The sequence below is a fragment of the Enhydra lutris genome, unplaced genomic scaffold (genome assembly GCF_002288905.1).
Source record: "Enhydra lutris kenyoni isolate GAN:26980312 unplaced genomic scaffold, ASM228890v2 scaffoldscaffold47, whole genome shotgun sequence".
NCBI lineage: Eukaryota > Metazoa > Chordata > Mammalia > Carnivora > Mustelidae > Enhydra > Enhydra lutris.
This window is the reverse complement of record NW_019154131.1, coordinates 2,561,984-2,586,945: the sequence shown is the minus strand read 5'-3', so window position 1 is coordinate 2,586,945 and position 24,962 is coordinate 2,561,984. Positions and strand designations below refer to the sequence as shown.

The 24,962-nt window shown below is 38.0% G+C and overlaps 1 protein-coding gene across 2 annotated transcripts in view; it reads right to left on the bottom strand.

Moving 5' to 3' along the window:
* Positions 1–24,962, bottom strand: part of LOC111156570 (lysine demethylase 4C) — a 467,853-nt gene that overhangs the window by 54,902 nt on the left and 387,989 nt on the right. For both annotated transcript variants that reach the window (XM_022517552.1, XM_022517553.1), the window contains exon 18: positions 6,772–6,957. In XM_022517552.1, the coding sequence (XP_022373260.1) occupies positions 6,772–6,957 (186 nt within the window). The remainder of the gene's footprint in view (positions 1–6,771; positions 6,958–24,962) is intronic.

Here is a 24,962-nt window from a genome sequence, read left to right as displayed (position 1 = left end):
TTTAAGTACCCCTTGCCTCAGTTTCCTCAACTGTAAAAAGGGGTTAATAATAGTACTACTACAAATGGTACCTTGAAGATTAAATGATGTAATACTTGTAAAGCCTTTAGAACACAACTCATGTTGAATAAATGTGTATCATTATTTTTTCAAAAAAGTACATCTGTGTACAAAAGGTGTGTGAATGAGGGCATGTCATGGGGAATGTTTAATGTTAGGCTAAGTTAAAAAAAAAGTGTTTTTATTTCCAGGACACTCCATGGATCCCTATATATTGAATTGAACAGTTTCAAAGCAATCTAACTGAAGTTCTCCATAACTAACCTTTGTACCTAGATTATTTTTTATGAGCTGACTAGATAAATGCTAAGATAAGAAAAGAGAGGCGGGCAGTATGCATGGCCAATCTATTATCAAACAGTTTATTTCCAATACCAAAAGTCTTTAATAAGTGGTCTTATTTTCCTTGGGTTCTGTTCATTTAAATATCTTGGAATGGGGTCATAGTTTATGAGGTTTCTACCCTAATCCCATCTTTTCTTCGAAAAAGTTTAAAACATTTTCAAGTTTGGGGAACCATTCATTATCCTGAAATGATAATGAATGGAAGCTGAGAATCAGAAGGTCACCCTCCAGAGAGTAACAGGCCCATGAGAAATTAAAAGAATTTTAGACAAAACATCAAAATTTTATATTTTTCTAATATCCTAAAAATGATGGTATCAATGGTATTATAATATTTAGTGCCCTATATTTTCATTGCTTTACTGTTCCTTAAAGGAAGATAAAGATTGTTTTTGTTTCTTTTTAGAAGAGAGGTACTTAGGTGATGATTGAAAGTGGGATATTCTAGACCTATAAACATTGAAACCAATCCCATGACACTTGATCCAGTGGTTCAAACAAAAAAAGAAAACAAAGATCCCTAAAATTTTTATCAGCAACATAATATAAACATGTGTGGTATGACAACCTATGCTGAGACATAAAAAGACCAGATACTGGTAACAGGAGGAAGTGTATTAATAAGCCTTAGTATATAAATTAGAACAATATATAAATAAACTTATTATAGGCAGAAAAAAATTGGACATATCAACATAAACTCTTGATCATTTGAAAAATAATTATTTTCCTGCTCTGTCACTAATGTGGCCCCGTGGCCAAAGCAGCTGGTGTTCACATGAAACAAAAACAAAAAACACCCTTCATTCCAAATTTGGTTTCTAATAGAGAGCAACTTTAAAAAAGAACATGGCTCCTTGATGGGTTGCTGATTCCATGCTCGAAACAAGGAAATCAAGATGATTTTGCCATTTCTTATTGAAATAAACAACAACAGTTTCAAAGATGTCTGCTAGTGGTTTTAAATTAGGAAAATAAAGTCACCTTGAAGAAGCTCCAAATGGTCAAAGTGTGACAGAAGCATCAAGAAGAAAATTACAGTCAATTGGTACCCATTGAATCTACAAAAGCTATAAACCAAAATGATGCTCAAAAGGGTCAAATAATATAAAGCACAGTCAAGCAAAGTCCTACCTACTGATGCGAATTAAATAAATGGTGCCTGATTACAAAAATATAATCCTATGGCCACCAATCAAGGGCCTGAGGGGTACCATATGGTAAAATGCAACATATGGTGAAATGTAATTCCGGTCTTCAACCCAAAATTCCTATTGGAACTAAATGGATTAAAAATCATAAACCAGAGTCAGGGGTAGACTCCAGGGAAACAGATTTCTAGAATAGTAGAACACTGAAGGGAGATATTACTTAGGTACCCATCTGGGAACTGAGTTGACCCTCTTCTTCTAGTAGAATATGTGGTCTTCTCGACCCTGATGCTGGCTTAAAAATAGGACCCCTTCATGTCTATAAACATTTTACTAAATGAAAGACATGGATAATCAGTTTTCCTGAGTGAGTCCCAAGTATAAACACTGGTGGGACAGTGATATATCTTTTGTTTCAGATCTGGCAGCACCTTACACACAGGCAACTGCACATGCGCATTAGGGAGAGTGAGCCCAGGGAAGCTTTGTTAGGATAGGTTGAATATACTTCCTCCCTTTCTAGTCAAACCATTTCTTCTACATTTCTATATCCTTGGCTAATTAAATGGAAATTTAGAGTGGGAGTGTTTGTTGGGTCTCTCCCTATCCATCCACAATCAACCTGAAATACTGCAGATTCATTATAATTAATGAATTCATATAAATGTGTTTCCAATTTCTCGAAGGTTTTTTTGTCAGTATGTGTTTTTTTCAAAAACTGATACTTGAAGTATAATATGCTATATAGTATTCCCCTGTGACTAAGAACTATTCTAGGGTTTACAGTTTAGGAGCTTTGATCATCCACTGTTCCACATGTAGGTGAGGTGAGAATTATTTTTACATACCAAGGGAAGATTTTTTTTTTTAGGTTAGTTTTGACAGGCATTTTCACCCTAGTACCACCAAAGGTTAGTTATAGAGGAACAGATTAACCAGATGTGCCATCTCGCTCTGAGCCCTTCACCAGATCCTGCACAACGTGGGTCCCTGTCCTGAGCCACACATAGTGATGGCACAGAAGGAGTTCTACTGAAGCTTGTCTGGGGAGCTGGCCTGGAGACCCAGGCTGAGAAAAAAAAAAGTAAGTGCCAAACAAAGTCTCAAGTTCTAGGACAAGGATGAGTGCCCAAGTAAGGGAGGATTGCTAGAAGGGTAGAACAACAAAAACAAGAGGACCTTCCAGAGTAGGTGGTGCTAATAAAGAAGCCAATATAACCACTGCCTTCCATTATCCACATCAATAACACTGTCTTGAAATAAAGGGCACATTTGAAATATCTGACACAACTTTGACATAAAGATGCTCAACAAATACTAGTTCTTTTTCTTTTCCACTAATCCCATTCATTAGCATTAGAAAATTATTGTAACAAATTTATACCAAGCAGCTTCTATGGATGGCCAAGTGCTAGTCGAAGAGAGAAAATATTAACTAATCCTAGCTTAAAAATCTAACTAAAATAATGACCTAGCTTAAAAAATTTAGTTAAAATAATATTGAATAAAATAATACACAAAGAGTAGGAAAAAATTTATCCACTAAGGTGTTTTCTCTATAAAAGTTCTTTTTTTAAATAGGTGACTGTTTCTATGTTAGTAGCCAAAACTTAGAAAATTATGAAAGAAATTTCTCAAATGTCACATTTTTCAAGAGGGGAAGGCACTGAAATAAAAATGATGTATCTCATATAAGATACTTTATTAAAAAGGGCTTTGTTCATTGCAATGAATGAATGCATAAAGTGCAAGTGATTTCAGTGTTCCAACACTGAGTATACTGAATATTCTAATCAAATATGAAGGTTTGTTGATATAATTTGCTCCCCCCAAAAAGATCTGTGCATGCATCTTCTCACCTCCATTGTCCTCCATTATTCAGGTGTCTCTCCCATTGGACAGCCCCTAGTTTACTCAGGTGTGAAGACACAGACCTTGTGGTAGCTTGCAGGAGGTATATAATTTATGAGTAGCTCATTATTTGCTCCCAATTTCAAAATCATTTTACTATATATTGTGTTCTTTAGTTTTTCCCTTTCCTACAAACATCTGTGCAACATCCACATAAGTGGTTAGGAATACATCCAATGGAACCTTCCAAAATAGAGCCAGGAAAGAGGTCACACTGAATCATGGCAAAGGGTGGGTGGTCAAGTACCACAACAGTATAACATAAACACACGTGCACACATACACATGCACACACAAATGAAATCTTACATTTGAAAGATAGCAGGTGCCAGTCAAAAAGTATGCTTGACAAAAACACTGAAAAATACATATAAAAATTTAGATTAAAATAACAGGGATTAGCTGTGCACTTTCTGTAACATATTAGTATCTTTAAGACTTTGGAAGCTACTCATTTTTTCAAATATTACTTTTTTTTTTTTTTTTTAAAGATCTATTTATTTCTTTGAGAGAGTGTGACAGAGACAGAGCATGTGGCCAGGAGAGACAGAGAGAAAGAATCCCAAGAAGACTCGTGCGAAGCCCATCTTGGGGCTCAATCTCACAACCTGAGCTGAAACCAAGAGTCAGATGTTTAACCAACTGTGTCATCCAAGCACCCCTTAAATACCACCTTTTCAATTAAAAGGATGCTTACTGTCTAATGGAAGAATGCATTATAATAAATCAGATGAGATTTTTAGACTATTATCCAGAATGAGTTTATGCTCAAAGCCCAGTAACATTGAAAATCTAGTATATTTAGAATATTTTTGGCATTAAAGGAAGAGTAGAAGTTGCCTTAAATCAGTCCTTTGGGTGCAAAAAAACACAAATAATTGGGAGAAATAAAAGAATAAAGGAAAAAAAAACCCTAAAGTGAGTAAAAATGTAGATCCTACTGAAGCAACTTCATTTCACCTAAATTATATAGGCATCCTCTATTCTGTAAAATGACTGGTAAGGCTGCCAGGTTTGCCTGAATTTTATTTTACAGTTTTCACTGCTATGATTCAGCAATTGCCCACTACCCCCAAATAATCAGGTATGGTGAAAATATAGCCAAACTATAGTTCCAGCTTTTGAAAGCATAACCCCTGGCATATTCAGTTTACACAAAAAGAAATACTGGAATTAATTTGAACTTTTTTATGCTTGAAAAGTAAAGCATATTCAATGTAATAGGGGCAATTCACGATGCTCTTAACCAACATTACCAGCGTTTGAATTCCTTCTGGTTAGTTGTCAAACATTTTGGGGAAGAAGCCACACTTGAAGTCCAACTGAAGAATAATGGATAAGTAACAGCTATCAGGAATATATTTTGTAAATTCAGTATTCACAGTGCTTCCTGCTAGAGAACTTTGCAAAGGCAATTTATGAACACTAAAATTTTACCTTCATAAGGAAAATTACCATTTAATATAAATTATATGATGTTTCCCCATGTTTGACAAAGTGTACCGAACTTAAAGTAGATCCATAGAGGAGAGTGAGTAGATGTTCTTTTTGATCATCATTTATGAGACAATTAGTAACATAAACTTGACTGAACCACACATCATAGTTAGGAGGAATGACATCCTGATTAGACACATGGATCTCTTTAATAACAACCTTAATATAATCATCAGTAACCACAGAACTTTGGAATATTAAAATAAGAATGTGTGATCCCAAGCAAAGCTTCAAATGAACACCTCTAGCTCCACTCAACATTTGTTGAGTTTGGAATTCAACAAATAATAGAGAATGGGCTGGAAAAGCATTTACATTCCAGCACCTGTTGCTCATTAACTGAATCCACTTGGGCAAGGAACTGAACCTTTTAGTACTTAGGTTTCTTATCCGAGAAGCAGGGATAATACTAGTCATGTGGCCCAGTTCACAGAGAATTGTAGCACCAAAGCCAGCAACGGCAGCGGTAGTAAAACAGAGTATTAATACAACTTTCATTTTCTGAGGGCTTATTCTGTGGACTGAAAACAAGACAGTGAGATAGGCATGCCTTTGTTTGTAGACAAGGAAGCTGAGGCTCCGAGATTAGAACTTGCATAAGGTTGCACATGTGTTGCTGGCAAAGTCCAAGAGCAAACACAAACTACTCTGACTCAGGAGGTCATGATCTGGTTCACATCTCAAAATGCATTCCCATGTGTCATCTAATGAGGTAATGCTATTGACCACACATTGTAAATGGCAAAGCACCACAGTAATGCAATGTGTTATTACTATGATTTTTTAAAAAGTTGTTAAAATGTATTTTCTGCTGAATATATAATACTATTCTTAGCAAAAGCCCATTAATTCAAGAATCTAAGGAAAAAGCATGAATGGATATGCAACTTGTCACTTAAAACATGGAAAGTAAAATAGATTTGACAGTTGGTGATGTCATCTCATACATTTGTGCATTTACACACAACTGTCCCAACCCACAAACATCAAGTATCTCCCAAGACACCAATGGAAATTGCTGGAATCATTAAAAAGTCAAGAGATTTGTTGTGTATGGTCATGGCTTCCCAAGCCCAGACTGACAACCTGGCAGGCTGCTCACAGGAGGTTATTAGACACATAGGACAAGTATGTTAGGCTGCAAATAGTCTGTGGCCAAGCCTCCCAGGGATAGCAAAGGGCAGAAAGTTAGCAAAGCTGCCTCTTGTTGGCAGCCAAAAACAATTACAGTGAACTGGAAAAGTAACAAAGGCATATCAACCATCTCCACACTGTCCTAATTTTTCTAAGCATTTAAAACAAATGAAAGATTCTGTTTGCCAACAACAGGTAAACTAATTTATAGTTAAATTTACATGTTATTTACTTGCAAACACTCTACCCAGAAAAAAGTTTGGTCCTGAGTGAAACAGAAGAGGCAGAAAAAAGTGACCTCTATACTTCTCTTCTACATTTCTGCTTTTCTGCAATTGTCCTCACTTAGCTTATCCCACCTCAGGCAGCAAGGCCCCAGATATCTGTGACCACTTGCCCCCTTCCCTTTACTGTGGTACTGCTCTTTGTTTCTTCTAGAAGAGATAAAATAAAACCAAAAGGCCAGAATGTACAGGTATGAGGATCAGGACACTGATGGGTCCTAGGCAAATACTAGTAAATAATAACGTACAATCCCTGCCCCCGAGGAACTCATAGCCAGGACACATCAACAATGAGTAACACTACCGACGAGAGCATGCTAGCCCTGGGAAGTGTACAGGAGGGAACTCATATTCAGTCTTGGCATCAGGGAAGGAAGGGAGGGCCTTACCACATTTGGGTTGACCTTATGTCGGAAGCATGTGATGTTCACCACGTATGGCCAATCATCAGGCTCCATTAGCACCCCAGCAGCATGAGCACATGTAACATGGAAGGAGGCTGGGCAGCGGCCATAGGAACACTGGATACAGGCCCCAGAGACCTTCTTAACCCGGTGTCTGCAGAAGATGCATTTCTGGAGGGTTAAAACAAAGAACATCAATTCAAACTGTAACTCAGACAATTTCCACACTTCATAGAATAATAGCTATTAGAGAAGCAGAAAACTGATTACGTCAACAAGTCTTGACCCTTCTGGGGCCCTAGTGGTGAGAGCAACTGTGACAATATAAGTTGTATATTTTTAATGAAACACACTGATATGGTCACGTACTACCAAACATATGTTGAAATACTTCCTATGGTTAGGAAAGCCCTTCTGTATATGCTTCTCTGGGCACAGTGAGGAAAGACCCCAAGGGTACTCCTGTAAATCACCTGCAAATGCTCAAGTTGCTTTTTACCTCCTGCATGGCAGGACTCTTGGTACATCAAGAGATAGAATATGGGTTTGGAAGAGAGGTACCTACTCTCCTAAATTAGATGAGGTCTTTAGAAATAACCACAGCACAGAGGTGGTCTTAGTTTTCTATTTACAAGGAACTGCAAAGTGTTAATGGTCCAATGTGGAAACTAGGGGCTCAAGTGTTTAATAATACAAATCTGAACCCTTCATGACTGACATAAAAATATGCTTCCCAAAGTGAGAAAATTGAAAATCACCCCAAAGGGCATAATTTTGTTGAGTAGCTATAGCTGACTATGCCTGGTGAAGAGAGAATGAAAATAAAAACAGCAATAATGATTACCACAATCTAAAAATTAAATTGCATATAATTAGCCCTAGATATTATCAGTGTATTTGTTATGAAACACAGGAAAAATCGAACAGCTTCACTAAATGTATAATTAGTGAATACTTGATAGTTAGAAAAAATGGTTGTAGAACAACATAGGGTAGGTTCGGAAAGCAGAAGAAACAGAATGATAAAAAGCTTGACTTTTCGTTCCTAAGGATGAAAAACGCCTGCAATCTGATCAAATATTGGTGCAGCTGCTCTTCTTTTATAGGTACATTTTCCTTCCCGGGACAGAAAAGGTACTTAAACTCAATGCCTTTTGGGGATCATAATATTTTATCACGGACCTGTAAGAATCAATGTGAACTTAACTTCTAACTCTTCTTCGCCCTCATATCAGATCAGCAACTTTAGTCTTATAGATTCTGCACCTTAATCTTGCCCTGATCTCTCCCTGCCCATCTATACCACCTGCCACTGCCACTGCCCATGGTACCCAGCATAGTAATATCCTCCTAACTGGTCTTTATTTTATTCCATTTCCATTCATCTTCCCCAGGCCTGCCAATATGATCTCTTTACAACATAAATCCAATGTCACCCCTGTTTAAATGTCCTTCATTAGCTTCTCCTTATTTCCAGAACATTCTAGAAAAAAAGGGACAGCATGAGACAGACGTGGAAAGCTTATAACAGGCCTTATAGTCCATCTGAGCAGTCTTATTTCTCACTAGTCTGCATAAGGATGCCACACTCTAGGCATTTATCTGTTCTCCCTATACATCTAGATTCAATGTACAATTAAGTATTTTTAAGTGGGACTTAAGGATGTGGCTTAGTTGATTAAGAAACTACATACACACACAACCACAGAACTGAAATAAGACCCATTATTATTGGAATAAAAGCATTACTTAATATCTTGGTGTCTCGGCAATTTTTTAAAAGACTTTATTTATTTATTTGAGAGAGAGAGGGAGTGCACAAGCAGGGGGAGGGGCAGAGAGAGAAGCAGACTCCCTTTTGAGTAGGGATGCCCAGAGGAGGCAGAGGAGGGGAAGGGGGAGTTCAATCCCTGGACCTGGGGATCATGACCTGAGCTAAAGGCAGCTGCTTAACTGACTGAGCACTCTTTGACAATTCTTATTATCAGTTTCAATACATTCTTGGTAATTCTTGGCATTCTAATATTTTTTGCCAGTTCCAATATTTTGAAATGTGATGGCAGGTATAATAGTGAAAACTCGTATCAGGGGCCTCAGGCATAATCAAACAATCTTTAAAGAGCCTAATCATACTACATGGAGGTCAGCATTTAACTACGTTAAGATATTGATAAATATGAGAGAAAAAAATGGTTTCCCATTTTCTTAACTAAATAGGATTTTTTTAAGAGTAGGCAAGAATGAAATTTGCTGTGGGTTTTTCATAGATTTTATGAAGTTGAGGAATGTTCCCTCTATCCCTATACTTTGAAGAGTTTTAATCAGGAACGGATGCTGTATTTTGTCAAATGCTTTTTCTGCATCAACTGAGAAGACCACGTGGTTCTTCTCTCTTCTCTTATTGACTTGAAAAAAAAAAAAAGACAAATCTTTCCAATTGGTATGGATATCAATATTGTTTATAAGGAAAATGTCTTGAAAACAATTGTCAATTAGGACAATTTGGGTAGAGTGTGTACTGTCCAGTTCTCCATACATGGCATGAGACCTATTTTTTCTTTCAATGACTGCCTAGTATCTTATTGTATGTGTTTATATCTAAATGGTGCATCAGCCTTTCTTTTTTTCTCCCAACATTTCTTTTGTCTTAAACTAATCCTCTGTTAATATGTTTAGAGTCTTTCCAGGATTTTTTTTTTTTTCTGTCTGTTTGGAGCTATTTCAAGCAATGTTAATTGTGTACATCTTTCTGTAGACCTCTTAGTTTACTTGTACAAGTCTACCCAGAATAAAATTTTAAGTAAAATTTTTTTAAAAAGTAGGAAAGAGTATTATGACTTAAGCTAGTTAATGAATTGGTAACTCCAGCCTCTTCCACAATTAACTGCCTCATTAAACAGAGGCCCTCCAGAAAAGGCAATAGAAACAGAGATAATACACTTAAACCCAGTGAGGATTCAATCCTTGGAATCTAGTAAGGCAAGGGCTCTCCTTTCCCAGAAGACGAGAAGTGGTCACTTCTAAGGATACAACCAGTATCCTTACAAATTCAACCTAACTGCAGACTACTATAATTTGATGTGTTGGAAGATATTTATTCATAGAACTGGGAAGTATGACTTAAACATCAACCAGGTTTTTGAGGAGATGGAGAAATACATAAAACCGAGTAGAGGAGCCATTCTGTATCTTTATAGTACAGTCTGCGTTGTATTTCCAAACCCCATTTTCACTGGCTTGCTACTAAACCAGTTGTTCTGTACCTGGGATGAAACATCTCTGGCAATCTGACACCTACCCATGTCTGGGCTACAGAACTTAATTTAGCAGGGCAAAGACAAGGACAAATAGATAGTTCTTGAGGATGTTACAATGGAATAATCACTATAAAAGGCCAGCAAGAAAGTGCTTTGTGGAACCTGAATGACTAGTGGAATGAGTTATGCTTGGAGGCAAGACAGGGAAGAAAGCCTTCAGTAAACACACGGCTGACTGGATCAAGATGGTGGACTTAGCCTGTGCTACAACTTTCTCAGCTCTAACCCCTAAGTAAAGATAAAGGAAAATAAAAAAAGACAAGCTACCCACTGTTGGACAAGTCCATGGCCTATCCTGTCCCAATCATCATCAGCAGGTGAGGTAATCCTATCTGATCTGAATCATCACTCACCAGTAAGCCAAGCAGATTCTCATTTGGGCTGAGGAAAGAAAAAGTGCACCCTGGATGCACAACTAAAGTACAATCAGATACTTTAAAAATCACAAACATTGGGGGCACCTGGGTGGCTCAGTGGGTTAAAGCCTCTGCCTTCGGCTCAGACCATGATCTCAGGGTCCTGGGATCAAGCCCCGCATCTGGCTCTCTGCTTGCAGGGGAGCCTGCTTCCCCCTCTCTCTCTGCCTGCCTCTTGGCCTACTTGTGATCTCTGTCTGTCAAATAAATAAATAAAATCTTAAAAAAAAATCACAGACATTGGAGGGAAAACAAAAATAATTGAGAGATGCTATGATTCTCAGTAGAAGAATATCTGACCTAAGGAGTCAGGTAGGTGGAAGCACAAGATGAGTTAAAAAGAGGTACAGTATATGATATGATAGAGATTCCAAAATATATCCCATCAATTAGGAAAAAAGTAACAATTACATAGCTAAGAAATTCAAAAAGTCAAAAAGAATCAAGATATGCTGAATATTGGATTTCATCCTATTAAAGATCAAATTAGTAACTGGAAGATGGAACCTACAGATTGTACAGAACACAGAAGAAGAAAAAATAAGAAAATAAAACACAAATGCTAAGCAATATGGAAAAGAGATCCAGATGTTCTATTATCTTTCTAAAAGGCATTTTACAGGAATAAAAAAAGAGAAAATAACAGAAATTTTCCAGACCTGAAAAAAAGCCCAACAAGTAGGATTAGTTTAAAAAAAAAAAAAAAATTCACCTAGCAACATCTTAGACCTCAAAATAAAAAGAGAAAAATCCCAAAATCTTTCAGAGACGAAAAGAGAAAAATCAGATTACCATCAGATCTCTAATACGCAACAGTGAATGCTAACAGACAATGAAATAACACCTTCCGTTTCTGGAGGAAAATTAAATTTGGTCTATATTCAGCAGAATTATCATTCAAATGTGAGGGCAAACATAAAGACTTTTTTTTTCTTTTTCATATACAAAGATACAAAGATGAGGAGTATATGTGAAGTGAAGAACAACCAAAATGCTTAATATGTAGATAAGCCTAAATGAATATCAACTTTATAAATAATAATAGTAATGTCTTTTGGGTTTCAAATATAGAGAATATGAACAAATAACGACTGAAGCACATAAGGAAGAAGTGGTAAAAGACGTTTAAAATGTTCTAAATCTGTTGAACTGTCTGGGACAGGGGTAAAAGTATCAATTAACTAAGTGTGGAAAACAAAACAGAATAAGGAAAAATAATAAATTCAAACAAAGACAAGAAAGGAAGGAAACAGAAGCAGAACAAACAAGGAGCAAAGGGAAAGAACAGTGTAAGTTGGCAGAACTAAACCCAAATATGCCAGTATATTATGTATAAACAGACCAGGGGTAGCAAACTTTTTCTTAAAGTGCCAGATAGTAAGTATTTTAGGCTTGTATGGTATGGAGTCCCAGTTGCAACCAGTCAACTCTGCCATTGTAGCACAAAAGCAGCCATAGATAATCTGAAAATAAAGACTGCTGTTGTGTTCCAATAAAACTTTATTTGTAACAACAAGCACATACTTTAGTTTGCTGACGACTGCTATAGGCCATGGGCACACATTTGAAATTATGGGTACATATTTGAAGTTAGTATGATAGAATTAGTATTTAAGAATGATCACTCTAACTCTAAATGATAAAGAACAAACTGAAGGTTGATGGAGGGAGGTGGCTGGGGGATGGACTAGATGGGTGATGGGTATTAAGGAGGGCACTTGTTATGATGAGCACTGGGTATTGTATGCAAGTGATGAATCACCAAATTCTACTCCAGAAACCAATATTGCACTGTATGTTTATTACCTAAATTTAGACTAAAATAAAATGATCACTCTATCAGCAAGATAGATCAAGGTAGGAAAACAGTCAGGAAGCCATGTAAATAGGGAGGCACAGGATGATGAGGAGAGTTGGATTATGGAAATAGCTATTGGAAGGAAGGTAGATTTTTAGTTTTTTACTCTTTTTTTTTTTAAGATTTTATTTATTTATTCAATAGAGAGAGAGAGATCACAAGTAGGAAGAGAGGCAGGCAAAGAGAGAGGGGGAAGCAGGCTCCCTGCTGTGCAGAGAGCCTGATGCGGGGCTCGATTCCAAGACCGTGAGATCATGACCTGAGCCGAAGGCAGCAGCTTAACCCACTGAGCCACCCAGGCACCCCAAGTTTTTTATTCTTGTTGCCCTTTTTTGATAGAGATTTTATGCCTTCCTCTAAATAGAGCTGCTCACTTAAGATAGACTTGCCTTCTGTGGGAAAGAACCTCTCTAGTAGTGGCCTTAGTGTGAAATTGTTTAGGGTAGGGGCAACACCAATTCCAGAGGGACAGGGATAGTAGAGAACATGTGAAGAGAAAGATTATCAAGCATTTAAAAGCAGAAAGGGTTCAGAAAGATAGGGTCATTCTTCCTGCAATTCAAGAAAGTGCCAGTGTCCAACTGGGAAAAGGATGAGGAGCCAGTTGGTGGATGACGGTTAATGAAGGCTTTGAAAAGCCAAACAAGGCAGCCTGGAGGACCATTATTTCTGGTATTTTAGAGGTGGGGTTGCCATCCAGGGAGGCCAGTGCGGCACAGCAGGAAAACGCTAGCACAGATAACACCAGAGTGACTTTAAAGTGTCCTTTACCTCTGTGGTTTTCTAGGAAGGATACCTGGGATATAACAGCTGCTCAGTCGATGTTTGCTCAATTAAACTGAATACAAACAAGTAGATCAGGGTGAAGGTACAGACCTGCTCATGTTTCCTCAACAATTTAAAGAAAAAAAAAAAAGGCCTTCATTATAGAACTATGCCACAGGAATATTAGAGCAGGTCAGAGTCACAGGGATTCCTGCTTAAAACACAGATTGCTTACCCCACCCCCAGAGTTTCAGTGTCCCTAGCCAGGGCCACTGAATTTGCATTTCTAACAAGTTCCCAGTGGTGCTGATACTGTTGATCCAGGGATCACACTTTGAGAACCAAGGGTTGAGGGTTAAAGAGTTAAAGGATGTTGATGCTTCTGAGAGCCTGTAGGCTAAGGCAATTCAGGAAGTACAATGATTTTTCATCTATTCTTCTGTGTCAAGGGCTGAGAGAATTCTCGGGCAAGTATGATTTATAGAGCACTATACTTTCTTGGGGAACTGGATTTCCATACTTAGTCCAATGGCATAGGCCATTAAGGTTCCTAATGGATTGAGGAATTAATGAAGTATCTGGCAATGAGGCTTTGTGTATCATTAGATTCCTTGAGCACACAGCTTGGCAAAGGGCATCAAGAAATGATGAGCTGTGAAGGAGTTGGAAGTTCAAAGCACATCCCATCCCCCCTTTTTTTCTTTTAATATAATTTGTAGTATGATTTTACTGTTGTTTTCACAATGTTATGATTCTTTTTCCTTCCATAAATAGGTAATTCCAAAATAGGCACAATGCTTTTTAATTAGTGTTTCACTATAAGACAAGTAACAAGCTAATGATAATGATATATTAGCTAATTCCCTTTTCCTTTTGCTCTCCCAAGACACTTTTTACAAGCACCACACAGCAAACTAACATTCCCAACTCAAAGAGGGAATAATGTCAGACTCAATGGATAACACTATTGCTGAGGCTGAAACTTGCATTTTACTCTAAGACCTTAAACACAGGTTTTAAAGGAGAACCTTCCCATTCTCTTTCAATTCTACCTATAAAATTTATGTTCTGTTCAGCAGTATTCATTAAGTCAATCACTCAGGTGCCAATACTGGCCAGCACTAGAGGAATACTGAGATGAAGCAGTCGGAGTTGTTCAGCAGGAAGCTTACAGTGCAGGGGAGGAGACAGACATGTAAACACCTTAGGAGGAAAAGCACCTTAGAAGGAAAAGCAGGTGCAACAGCTGTCATTTAAGAGGAAGATTCAGAAGGAGCAGAGAGAGGAGTAGATTGATACCAAGAGAAATCAGTTTGCCCAGAGAGCTCAAGAGCAGTTGGGGGAGGAGGAGAAAGGGAACACAGGAAACCGAGATCCAACATGGACTGACACTACAGGGTTAGGCTGCTTTTGTGAGAGGCAGCAGTTAATATGCCAGCTCATACCACTCACACCAAACAATTGTCTGACCTCAGCCATCTAAGGATATTACAAATAGCAGACACTATGAAATGGTACAGTAAAACTCAATTCTGAATACTCATGCATCAGCTTATTACGTTTAAGTCCTGTGTTTCCCCACCCTCCTCATGAAAAGTTATTTCTACACTTCAAGTTCAGAGCATTAAAATATACAGCTTATGGTGTCAAGTGTGTTGAATTAAATCCTTATTTATGATATGTATCAGAAGCCATTTATCTCATTGCTTATTGTTTGGTGAGATTCACCCCGCAAAAAATGAGAAGCTAAGAAAAAGTCAACTAGCAGGATAAAGAGGAAAGGGCACAGGAATGAGCTCAGCCAGGCCAAGAGGCAGAGCCAGAAAAATGGGCAGAGGTGGTAGGGATCAGATCAAAGGATACACTTACTCAAAACAAGGCTAGATAGTCGTTGTTGGCCCTGAGAAATGTTAAATAAGAAGCACAAAAGAACTCTAGAACTGGAAAAGCCACTGCAGTTCAGGCATAAACTGACAAATTAACAAGTGACTCTTAAAAAGTACTATGTCAACAGCGCAGTCACACTTTTATTTTGGATCAGGAGATACACCACCAGGAAGCTCATCAAATAGGAATCCTTCTGGAAGCACTTTTAATCCCAGCCCCAGAACACTGACCACATACAGCAGGTGCTCAATAACTACTTCCTGACTAAATGAATGACTGTTTCCTTATTATAGATCATATGTTAATTCATTCTTTCAGCCATTTCAATACCTATTAAATATCTTTCATATAATAGACATTTTGCAAAATGTGAAAGGAGATATAAAAATGAAAAAGATACTATCTGTGTATTCAACCAGATTAATCTGGCATATAAGAATAGCTATGACAAAAGCTCTGCAGTGGTCATCATGATAATCAAGATAAAATGCTATTGGATTTGGAAGGAGAGAGGGCTGGAGAACCAAGGTGAGACCAACAGGTGTGCCTCAGCTGGTTACCTTCCTCCAACCTAGTACCTTCCATCATTCTTCTACTGAGGTGGTCTCAAAGAGGAGCAAAAGAGGATGAACTTCATGACAGCCACTCAAGGGACACCCCATACAGGACAAGAAAGCAAGTATGATTCTGCTTGGATGGTTAAGGTCATGTATCGGTAGAGCTCAGGCAGGTGACCTGTGCACCCCTCTGAAATGAGGGCACAAGTCACTGAGTCCAGGCACCACTAGGTCATTTCCATCAGGCTGGCTTCCAAAGTCAGAAGTTTCCTGTAATTTATTTCTTGGAGTTTAGAGGCAACGTGCTTCTGCACCAAGTCAGACACCGCCTTGGAGTGTGTTGGGGACATGCTACACACTGGCTGAGCCTGCAGTGGCAAGGATAAAGGTCTGCCACATGGTTCAGAGAAACTGCTGGCAAGGTTTAGAGAACTCGGGAAGCTAGCAAGAGCAGGCGGATGCCTTGTACTCACCTTGGAAGGACCAGCAGGTCTAGCCAGTGCACATGTGGTAGCATGAAGAAAGAGGAAGGACAGCCTACAATAGATGTAACAAAGCTCAGAGGTGGAAAACATGAGGCAAAATTGACTGAAGAAGTGTGAGCAAACTAAGGAATGACAGGCTAGAAGGTGAGATTTCAGAAGGTTTCGGATGGTCCCTGACACAAATCTCACCTTCACTTGCCAAGATGAGAGACTGACAAAGGCTTAATAGTGGTGACTAATTTTTAGATGGAAACAGAACTGCTATTTTATTACAATTTTCTGAGTGACTTAAGTTTAAACCTCAGGCAACCAAGCAATTCTCCACAGCAGCCCACCCAGAATATCAGAATAACCCTGCACGCTTATTGTTCAGGCATGGCTCTTTGCTTGTCCATCTTCTGTTCCTCCAGGGTTGGACAAATTCTACTCATCTTATCAAAGGTACCTCACACAGCGTACACAGTATCTGCGGAGTACCCTGACCAAACACCACACTTCTCCTGACTTCCCTACATGTATTTCATTGTAGTTGGAAGCACGGACTGGGAAGTCAGACAGATCTGATTTTGAATGCTAGCTTGGCACAGGTACAACACAAGGGCAAGTCACAGGAGGATGAGGGGGTCTGAACAAACAAAAGTGGAGAGAAGGTACTGGGGGAAACAAGCTAACCTCGGAAAGCTTCCTGCCTTCCTTTCCTACCCTCCTTCAACAGAAAACAGAACTTCCCCTCTGCACTTACTACCTGGGCTGTGCAGAAAACCTAAACATAAAAGCAGCATTTGCAAATAAATTAAAGGCAACATCACAATCTCCTGTTGAAAGAGGCACTGCACTGATAGTATAGAGGAGCATTTGCTGAATCACAAAATAGGCAGTTATCTATGCTGAGAAAAATCAATCACTTATCATTTCTACTTCTCTAACAGCCTGTTTGGGTTCCATCCTTCATTTCAAGTTTATTTCAAATTTAAAGGGCAAAAGGGGAGTACAATTACAGCATACAGAGAGCTTTAGAACACATCCTATTCTGAATACTTATTAAGTGTCCCTAAATATCTTTTAGCTGATGGGCGGGAAAAGCAAGCCTCCTAAATCACAAAATATACATTCTCTAAATACTTCTGTATTTGCATTTTTATTTCTTTTTATGTTAATATTAAAGACCACTTGTTTCCTAGAGGAAATTTCATTATTTGAAATTATTGTTTACAAGAGATCAAGCAGAAATTCTTACTCTCCCTGAATAAAGCATTTACTTGAACTCAAAATTACTGAATTATTTAACTTAAAATTTTTTAAAAGACCCGCTGTCCTTTTGGTACGAGCAGGCCCTGCTTAAGTCACTGATACGTGCTCTCTACCCTCCTGAAAGAAACCCAGATTTGTAAAGTTAGTTATAACTTAGGTGGATTTCTAAACTCTATAGTTTTTACATCTCTCTGAATTAATGACCGAAGTGGCAGTATTTTAATCATTTAATTCTCAGTATTGAATTTAAAAAGAAACGCAATTTTCCTGTTTCACAAGATTTTGGAAGGTTAGCTCACAAAGCTTTCCATTGCTCCAAGGACAGCCCTCCCTCACCCCAAGAAACTTTATTTATTATGAGTATCAGATATGATTTGGTACTGGCATTATCAAATCAAGGACTATAAAACATTTTCTATTTATTTCTGGCCTTGAGCATGAAGGCCTAAAGATATTTGACCAAAAATTAAATAAGACAAAGGCAGAGACTAATTATCCTTAGCAGTATTTGGTTTGGGACAGAGCAGATATCCAACCCCATCAAAGGCTGCAGTGTTGCTTTGTTTGATGTTTTTTTAGAGACGTGTGTATGGTTTCTTCAATCTCTGTTTTCTATGTATTCATTGAAATTTCATTCATTGGTGAGGTCTGCAATGGAACAATAAAAACTAATCTGCAAGGAGGGAACTGAGTCCCACAAATCAGGTTCTAAGTACCTCTTTCTTATCCAACTCCCCACATGAGGTTTTTAACAGTTTAAACGAACATTTATATACACTCCTGCTGCATATACTTACTTCGTTAATGGTACTTATTTGAGTGGTTGGGAAAAAGAAACATACAGAAGCCTCATCATTCTTCTTTAAGGGCTATACAAGGTGCTGTGCTGGGACATGCTTCCTGTTCCAAACACCCAAGGCTCTGGCATACATCTGACCCTTATTAGAGACTGTCACCCATGAAGTGTTCTATCTGTGGCCCCAAACTCTTTGCCTCTTGTCTTTCAATTACACCAGTCTTAGACCACACTGAGAAAATTTATGCTTAAGTTAAAATACCCCAGGCATCATGTCTCCAAACAACCCTGAGGAGGCAATGATGAAAAGTTATAAAGTCAATGAATGCAGGGCAGATGTGTCCCAGTGACCTTTCAGAGGAAGAACCTCTCCAGCAGGACAACCGTGGTCCTGAAAAGAGCAGATTCAAGGAATGAACACAGACTATCTAGTCCAGAGCCCATCCTGTCTTCTGCAGCCCCATAACCCACTGCCTTGCTCTGTTCAGGTTTCTACAATGGTTGCTTCAGGAGAAAAATCACCTAACAATAAGTTTGAGGCTTTGTCTTCTAGAATAGACAAATTTGGGATTTCCAATCTCAAGTGGCCCATAGGGTCACTTAGAAATTCTTTTTATCTTTCCCAATTTAGGAAGTGGACAAAAGGCAGCTAAATAGGCTCTCATCAAGGGTCTGGGACTGAATCCTAATGCTGCCCCCAATGTGGCTCTGCATTTGGGTTACCAATCAGGGATATTGCTTCTGGATTATTTAGGTAGAGTTCCTTTGAGGGATAGTGAATAATCTATTTGTGGGTAACTTCTCCAAACTTAGTTGCTACATTGGGCAAATAAAGACAATAAAAGCAACTACTCCTCATGAAGGTGCTCTCAGGGTTAATGGAAATAACATATATAAAAAGTTTTGCACAGTACCTGAGAGAGAGAATTAAGCAATGTTGCCCCATCTGTTCCCAAACCTTACCTCTCTCCAACCCCAGCCCAATCCTCACATTCTAAAGACAACTGAACCTCTTCATTCACCCAGACAACAGGGACCATTGGGCATGACATTCCTCAACTCTCCTGCCTTCCCCTCCACCTCTGGATCCAAAATTCCAAAATATTTACATCCACAATTACTCAAAAATCAAGTAACTATGACTTTGTCACAACTTGTTGTGTGATACATTGGCAGTAAAGCACGTTACCATACCACAAGTTAATTTTAAAACTATTTCAGTAAGTGTACTTTAGTATTATTGTATCCTATATAATCCTGTATATTTTATTTTAAATACTTAAAAACATTTTTCTAAAAAGAGATCCATAAGCTCTACCAAAAACTGCCAAAGGAGCCCATGGAACTGCTGACACAAAACAATTAAAAATGTATACAATCACTACGAACACAGTGATTACAACCATTCACACAAATGAACAGAATTTCAATGAATAAGCAAAAATGACAAATATCATGTTTAGGTTTGTGGAATCCTGCGTTTTTCTTTTTCTTTTTTAAGGTTTTTGTTTTGTTTTTATAATAATGACAAAAAAAGGATAGGATATGAACCGTAATATCTTTAGAGCTATTTTTTCCTCTCCTATCATTTCAGAGTCAGAACTAGCCAACTTGCTCCCACAATGAACCAAAGACACCTTGTACTACCCTCAGTTTCCCTGTCGTTGCAACTAGCTATGAACAGGTCATAAGAAAGGTGTAGCTGCAGATATTCTTCATGAAAATGACAATATCTTAATCTACATTGTGTACGTTTTTCTTTTGTGAAAAATTGGGTGACCAACCTTAAACAGATATTAGACCAGCCCAGCAATGAACTCTACAGCCAAAGGGTTAGAACACTAACTTCTTTAAAAGTTCATTTTGATTAAAAGTAAATATTTTTAAGATGCTAGGCCACTCTTAGTTATCCTTGGCATGACTCTTATAATGAGCATTTCATTCTCCTTCCATCTCTTAATGGATTTCTCAATATTTAAAAATTCCATTTTTGTGAGAACCTATCAAACAGAACAATGAATTACCCAAGCAGATGTGTGAAAGAACGTGTTCATACTCTAAAAGACACTCACTGCTTATATTATGGTTCATTGGCAATCATAAAACTGAAGTGTGGTCTTTTATCATTCACATTACTTTCTTAAAACATGAAGATGATGCAGTCTGTCTGGGAATGCACATGCTTCCATTTCTCTCGTGTACACACCTATGTGGAAAGAAAGAGACCCTTTGCTCCTCTGTGCAAGAGGTCCGTCAAGCTTCAAAGTGGTAAAATATAAACTGCTTTGTCTCAACATATGTACATCTATGTTTTAGTGCTACAATTTTGAGGCCAAAGTGGTACTTTTCAGTGGTAAGTTACAAAGAAAAAACATTTTTCTTTGGAGTCCTTTTCATGGGCCCTGATCAGATTAATACAAAATGAGGAAAACAGAAGAGTTCAAGGACTCCCATTTTTGTTTTGTTTTTGTTTTTTTGTAATAAAGTAAGATTTGGGGCTCATAATGCTTGCTGGAATTTGAGCAATTTTCAGGCTAATGCAAACTTCTTACCTCTACCTGCCAGAGTAGAGGCACTGGCCCGGGATTGGAGTTTGAGTTCCAGCTCTCCCATTAAGGAGAAGCGATCTTGAGTGGGCTATCCTGTGCCTCTAAGCCCCAGTTTCTACAGCTAGACTTGTCAGGAAATCTGCAGGGATTAATAGGATAATGGGTACAGAAGTGCCCTCTAAACATAAAAGGTTACAAAATGCCCATTGTTACTATTTTCTTTAAAAGATGTGTGGGAAGAAATAGAATGTGGTAATATGTTAGTTCCTTTCAGGTTGCCAAAGCAAAAGCCACAAGCACTTGGTATATGACACAAATGGGGCAGAAAATCAAATCACACTGTTTATCAAGGGAGTGTACCATCAAGGAACAAAAGACTATGATTTTTAAACAAATCTTCACAAAGAGTGTAGCAGCATTTGCTGAGCCTGAGGCTGGAGCCCCTATGGCAGAACAAGCATAAACAACTCTTCTCAAACTCATCTCTACCAAGTCCCCTTGTTGGGCCTGGCCTCACTCAGAGCTACGTGATTTTTTTTCCGGCCAACATCTTCCCAGGTGTGAGTTGATATGTTCATTCTTCAGTACCAGCTTCCCATTTCAATGGCAGGTGTGATGACCACAGCTTAACTCTTTATTACCAGTGTATGTTTTTCAGATTTATTTTTATGAACCAGAAGGAGAGGGGAGGCAACCCTTTACCAGATTCAGGGTTTGCATCTAGGACTTTGAAGTATTTTCATTTTTTTCTGCTACAGCCATGTTTAGTAAGTTATTTTTTAAAGCAGGGTTACTAAAATCATGTATCTACTTCAGTATGTATCTATCACTCATCAAAATATAAGAAGCTAGATATCTGGGCTCACAGACCCTTGTTCAAGAACAGGGAGTGTGTATTCCTCCTTCTCTAGAAGGGAAAAACTCTTCCTTTAAATGATTTTAAGTTTTTCAGTTAAACAAAACAAAACATCTATATTATTAGGGTGGAAAAATTATCCTCTTCTACGATTAGACTTGTGTGAAGTTTGGCAAAGTGTCATACAGGGTTTTCCTATTTCTCTGATGTGGATTCAGGTTTGTATTAGGTTAAAGCCATTCCCACAAAAGTGACAGACTGAAAGCTTCTACTGAAAACCAGAAAGAGTTACCTATTCAGGTCCACTTGAAATATTCATGAACTCAGCAGAGAATTGGTTTAAAAGTAGAGCCCCCATGCAGTGGAAGTTTTTGGGTTTCCTCCCCCCAGGTTTTAGGCTTCATGATGGTCTTTTCACAACTTGGTCCACCTGCTCATAAGATGCTTCTATGCCCTACGAGGACTATATTTTACCTTGCAAACTTTTACCTCCTGAACAAGAACAAGATACACAATTAACTTCTCCCCTGACAGGTAAAGTGTAATTATCAGTAGCCATATATGAGAAATCATGACAGTGGGTTGATATTGTGGTATATGCCTATTTTTTGGAAAGTGGCAGTTGGGTACATTGGGCATATATAAAGGAAACATAAATTCTTACATGAATCAAATCTGTCAGTGGAAAGGGGATACACAACATACCTCAAAGTCATGTAAAAAATGGTGCTATTGTTTTGACTGGTCCACTATACTGCACCTTTTGTAGAAAGACGGAACAGCCTCATAAAAAAAAATCTAGCCTGTTCCAAAGCCATTCCTTCATTTGATCATACCAGACACTAATGCAAAGGAAGCTTAACCCTTCTGAAAACATTTTAAACCTGATCAAATTAAAAGCAGCACCAGAAGGATTATTATTTTTTTAAAGCAAGAACCCACAAGCAATTTTCTTGACTAGAGGAAAAAATGCAAAAAAATCCTTTATCACAAAATAGCTTCTTGACTCTTTCCACCAATAAACCTTCCATCCATCCAAGAATGCCTATCCTCCTTGCTGATAACAAGCTGTGGAGATAAATATTTTATTTTTTCTATAAAACCCCAAATGATGTTTTCAAATAAAATAAAAATAAAACTACTACATGCCACTGTCAAAATGGTCCTAGAAGAGGTAAATGTCATTTTAAAGGCTGTGTGTTAAAATATTTAGGAGAAAGAATGTACTTGTCAAAGTTCCCACAGAAAGCTCCAAAGAGGTTATAAGTGCATCTATCAAATTTTCATCTACCTTAAGGCTGACCTACTGGGAAGCCACAGAAAGCCTGGCCTTGTGTTATGAGGGAGCTGGAGGTTCAGAGTTCTGGACAGCAAAAAGGGTCACACTCAAGTACAAAGATGGGGCTTGAGATAGATTCTGCCAAGATTCTCCAGGAAGGCACCAGCATTGGGTGGCAGGAATCGGCATTCTACTTTAAGCCACAGTTCAAACTACAGAACTGAATTCATCTGACCAGACCATCAACCTTCCTTGGGAGAATTCTGACCTCTCATGTCAAACCTAGCAAAGAAGTACCCGTCAAATATCAAAAAAAGGCCAAGCCAGCAAAATACAGGAAGGAATTTTTTTTTAAATCTAATTTAAATAGCTTCCATACCCTACCCTTTGGGAATTATATTCAGTAACTTTTTTTTAACAAGGAAAATTTGGTTTTAAGGAGCTTATGGGAACATTTAACTTGGACTGGAAAGGTTATTTGCTCAGTGTTAGGCTAAAAGCCAAAATCCACTTTTAGCCAGAGATGATTTTAATATTATACCTCACAAGAGTATTGTCATGTGAGCAGGCGGCTGCGATAAGCAATGTAGTAAAGTTATGACTTCCCCCAAAGACTCATTAAAATGTATTATTAAGTAGAAAAAAGTTCAGAAAATCCAAAAGGAACTCGCCTGTACTATCTCAGAAACAGTAAAACTGGTCTCCAACTTATCACTTCTTTGCTCTGCCTCCTCTACACATACCAGTAAGTAAATACTGTGAAGAAGTTGATCCTGATGCAAAAGAGGATGAAAATGCCTTACGATTGCGTGCCACTGTGATGTTCTGTATAAAATTTTTCCTTTAAATGTGTTATGAAGGAATATATAACAAATTTGAGTAACTGTAAAAAATAATAAACCTGTGAAACTCCATATTTTTAAATTATTCAATTGGCAAAACATGTAAAATTATGAACATTATCTTGAAGACAAATGGAAACTTTTTCCAATTTTAATTTTTACAATTTCAAATTTTAATAACTCTAATATTTTTCTTCTTCCTTTCTGTTTTGGTTTTTAACTCATTAAAATTTCTCCCTTCACCAGTTCTTGAAAATGTTCTTCCACCTCTTCAATTAAAAAAAAAAAAAAGAAAGAAAGAAAGAAAGAAAGAAATGTAATGACTTCATTTAAGCCAAGCAAACGTAATTCAGAAAGCTTGACCAAATATCGACTTTCTTACCGGATCCTGCAAGAATGTGAGAGCACACTTGGAAAGGCAGTCCAAGCTGCTATGGAAACGACATTCTTTTTTCATAATAACAATACTCCTGGCTGAGGACTGCTGGCATGCAAGCTCCCAATCCAAGCCCATTGACAGCTTGTGGAGTGGACAGATGAGGCGTGGAAAATATTTTAAATTAGTTCATTTATCTTGTTGAGACACAGGAAATGGCAACAAATTTCTCACATAAAAGAAAGAACAGAGAAAGACAGTGCACCTCTAGCAATGTGTAGCAAATTTAGCCCATTAAATCAAACCCTTCAGACTATTTCCTACTGCCTAATAATAGCCACATCTCATATCCTGAGGAAATGTTTTATGATCAAAAGATCCAGAAGGATGGCTAGAAATCACTGACTGTGTACAATTATCTGATGGACTCAAATTCCAGAAGTCAAATATTTTCAATTCAATGTTATTTGACTGATCCCAGGTAGATCTTGGACCAATATTAATCCTGATTAATAAGTCTAAAAAATTGCAATAAAGAACTGAAAGTTCTTGAAGGGGAGCTCAAAAATGCCATTTAGAGGGTGCCTGGGTGGCTCAGGTGTTAAGTGTCTGCCTTTGGCTCAGGTCATGATCCCACGGTCCTGGGATTGAGCCTTGCATTGGGCTCCCTACTTGGCGGGAAGCCTGCTTCTCCATCTCCCCCCTCCCTGCTTGTGTTCCCTCTCCAGCTGTGTCTTTCTCTATCAAATAAATAAATAAATAATTTTTTAAAATGCGATTTAGGATGAGTTATGTATGCAAAGATCATTTTTGGATAGGATGTGAACCTCCACTAAAGTGAATGGACAAAACAGCTTTGTTCTAGGTACCCATTCCATTCTTAACACATCAGGAACTTTTGGCTTCTTGTTTTCTTCCCACCTGAATGTCATGGCACCACCT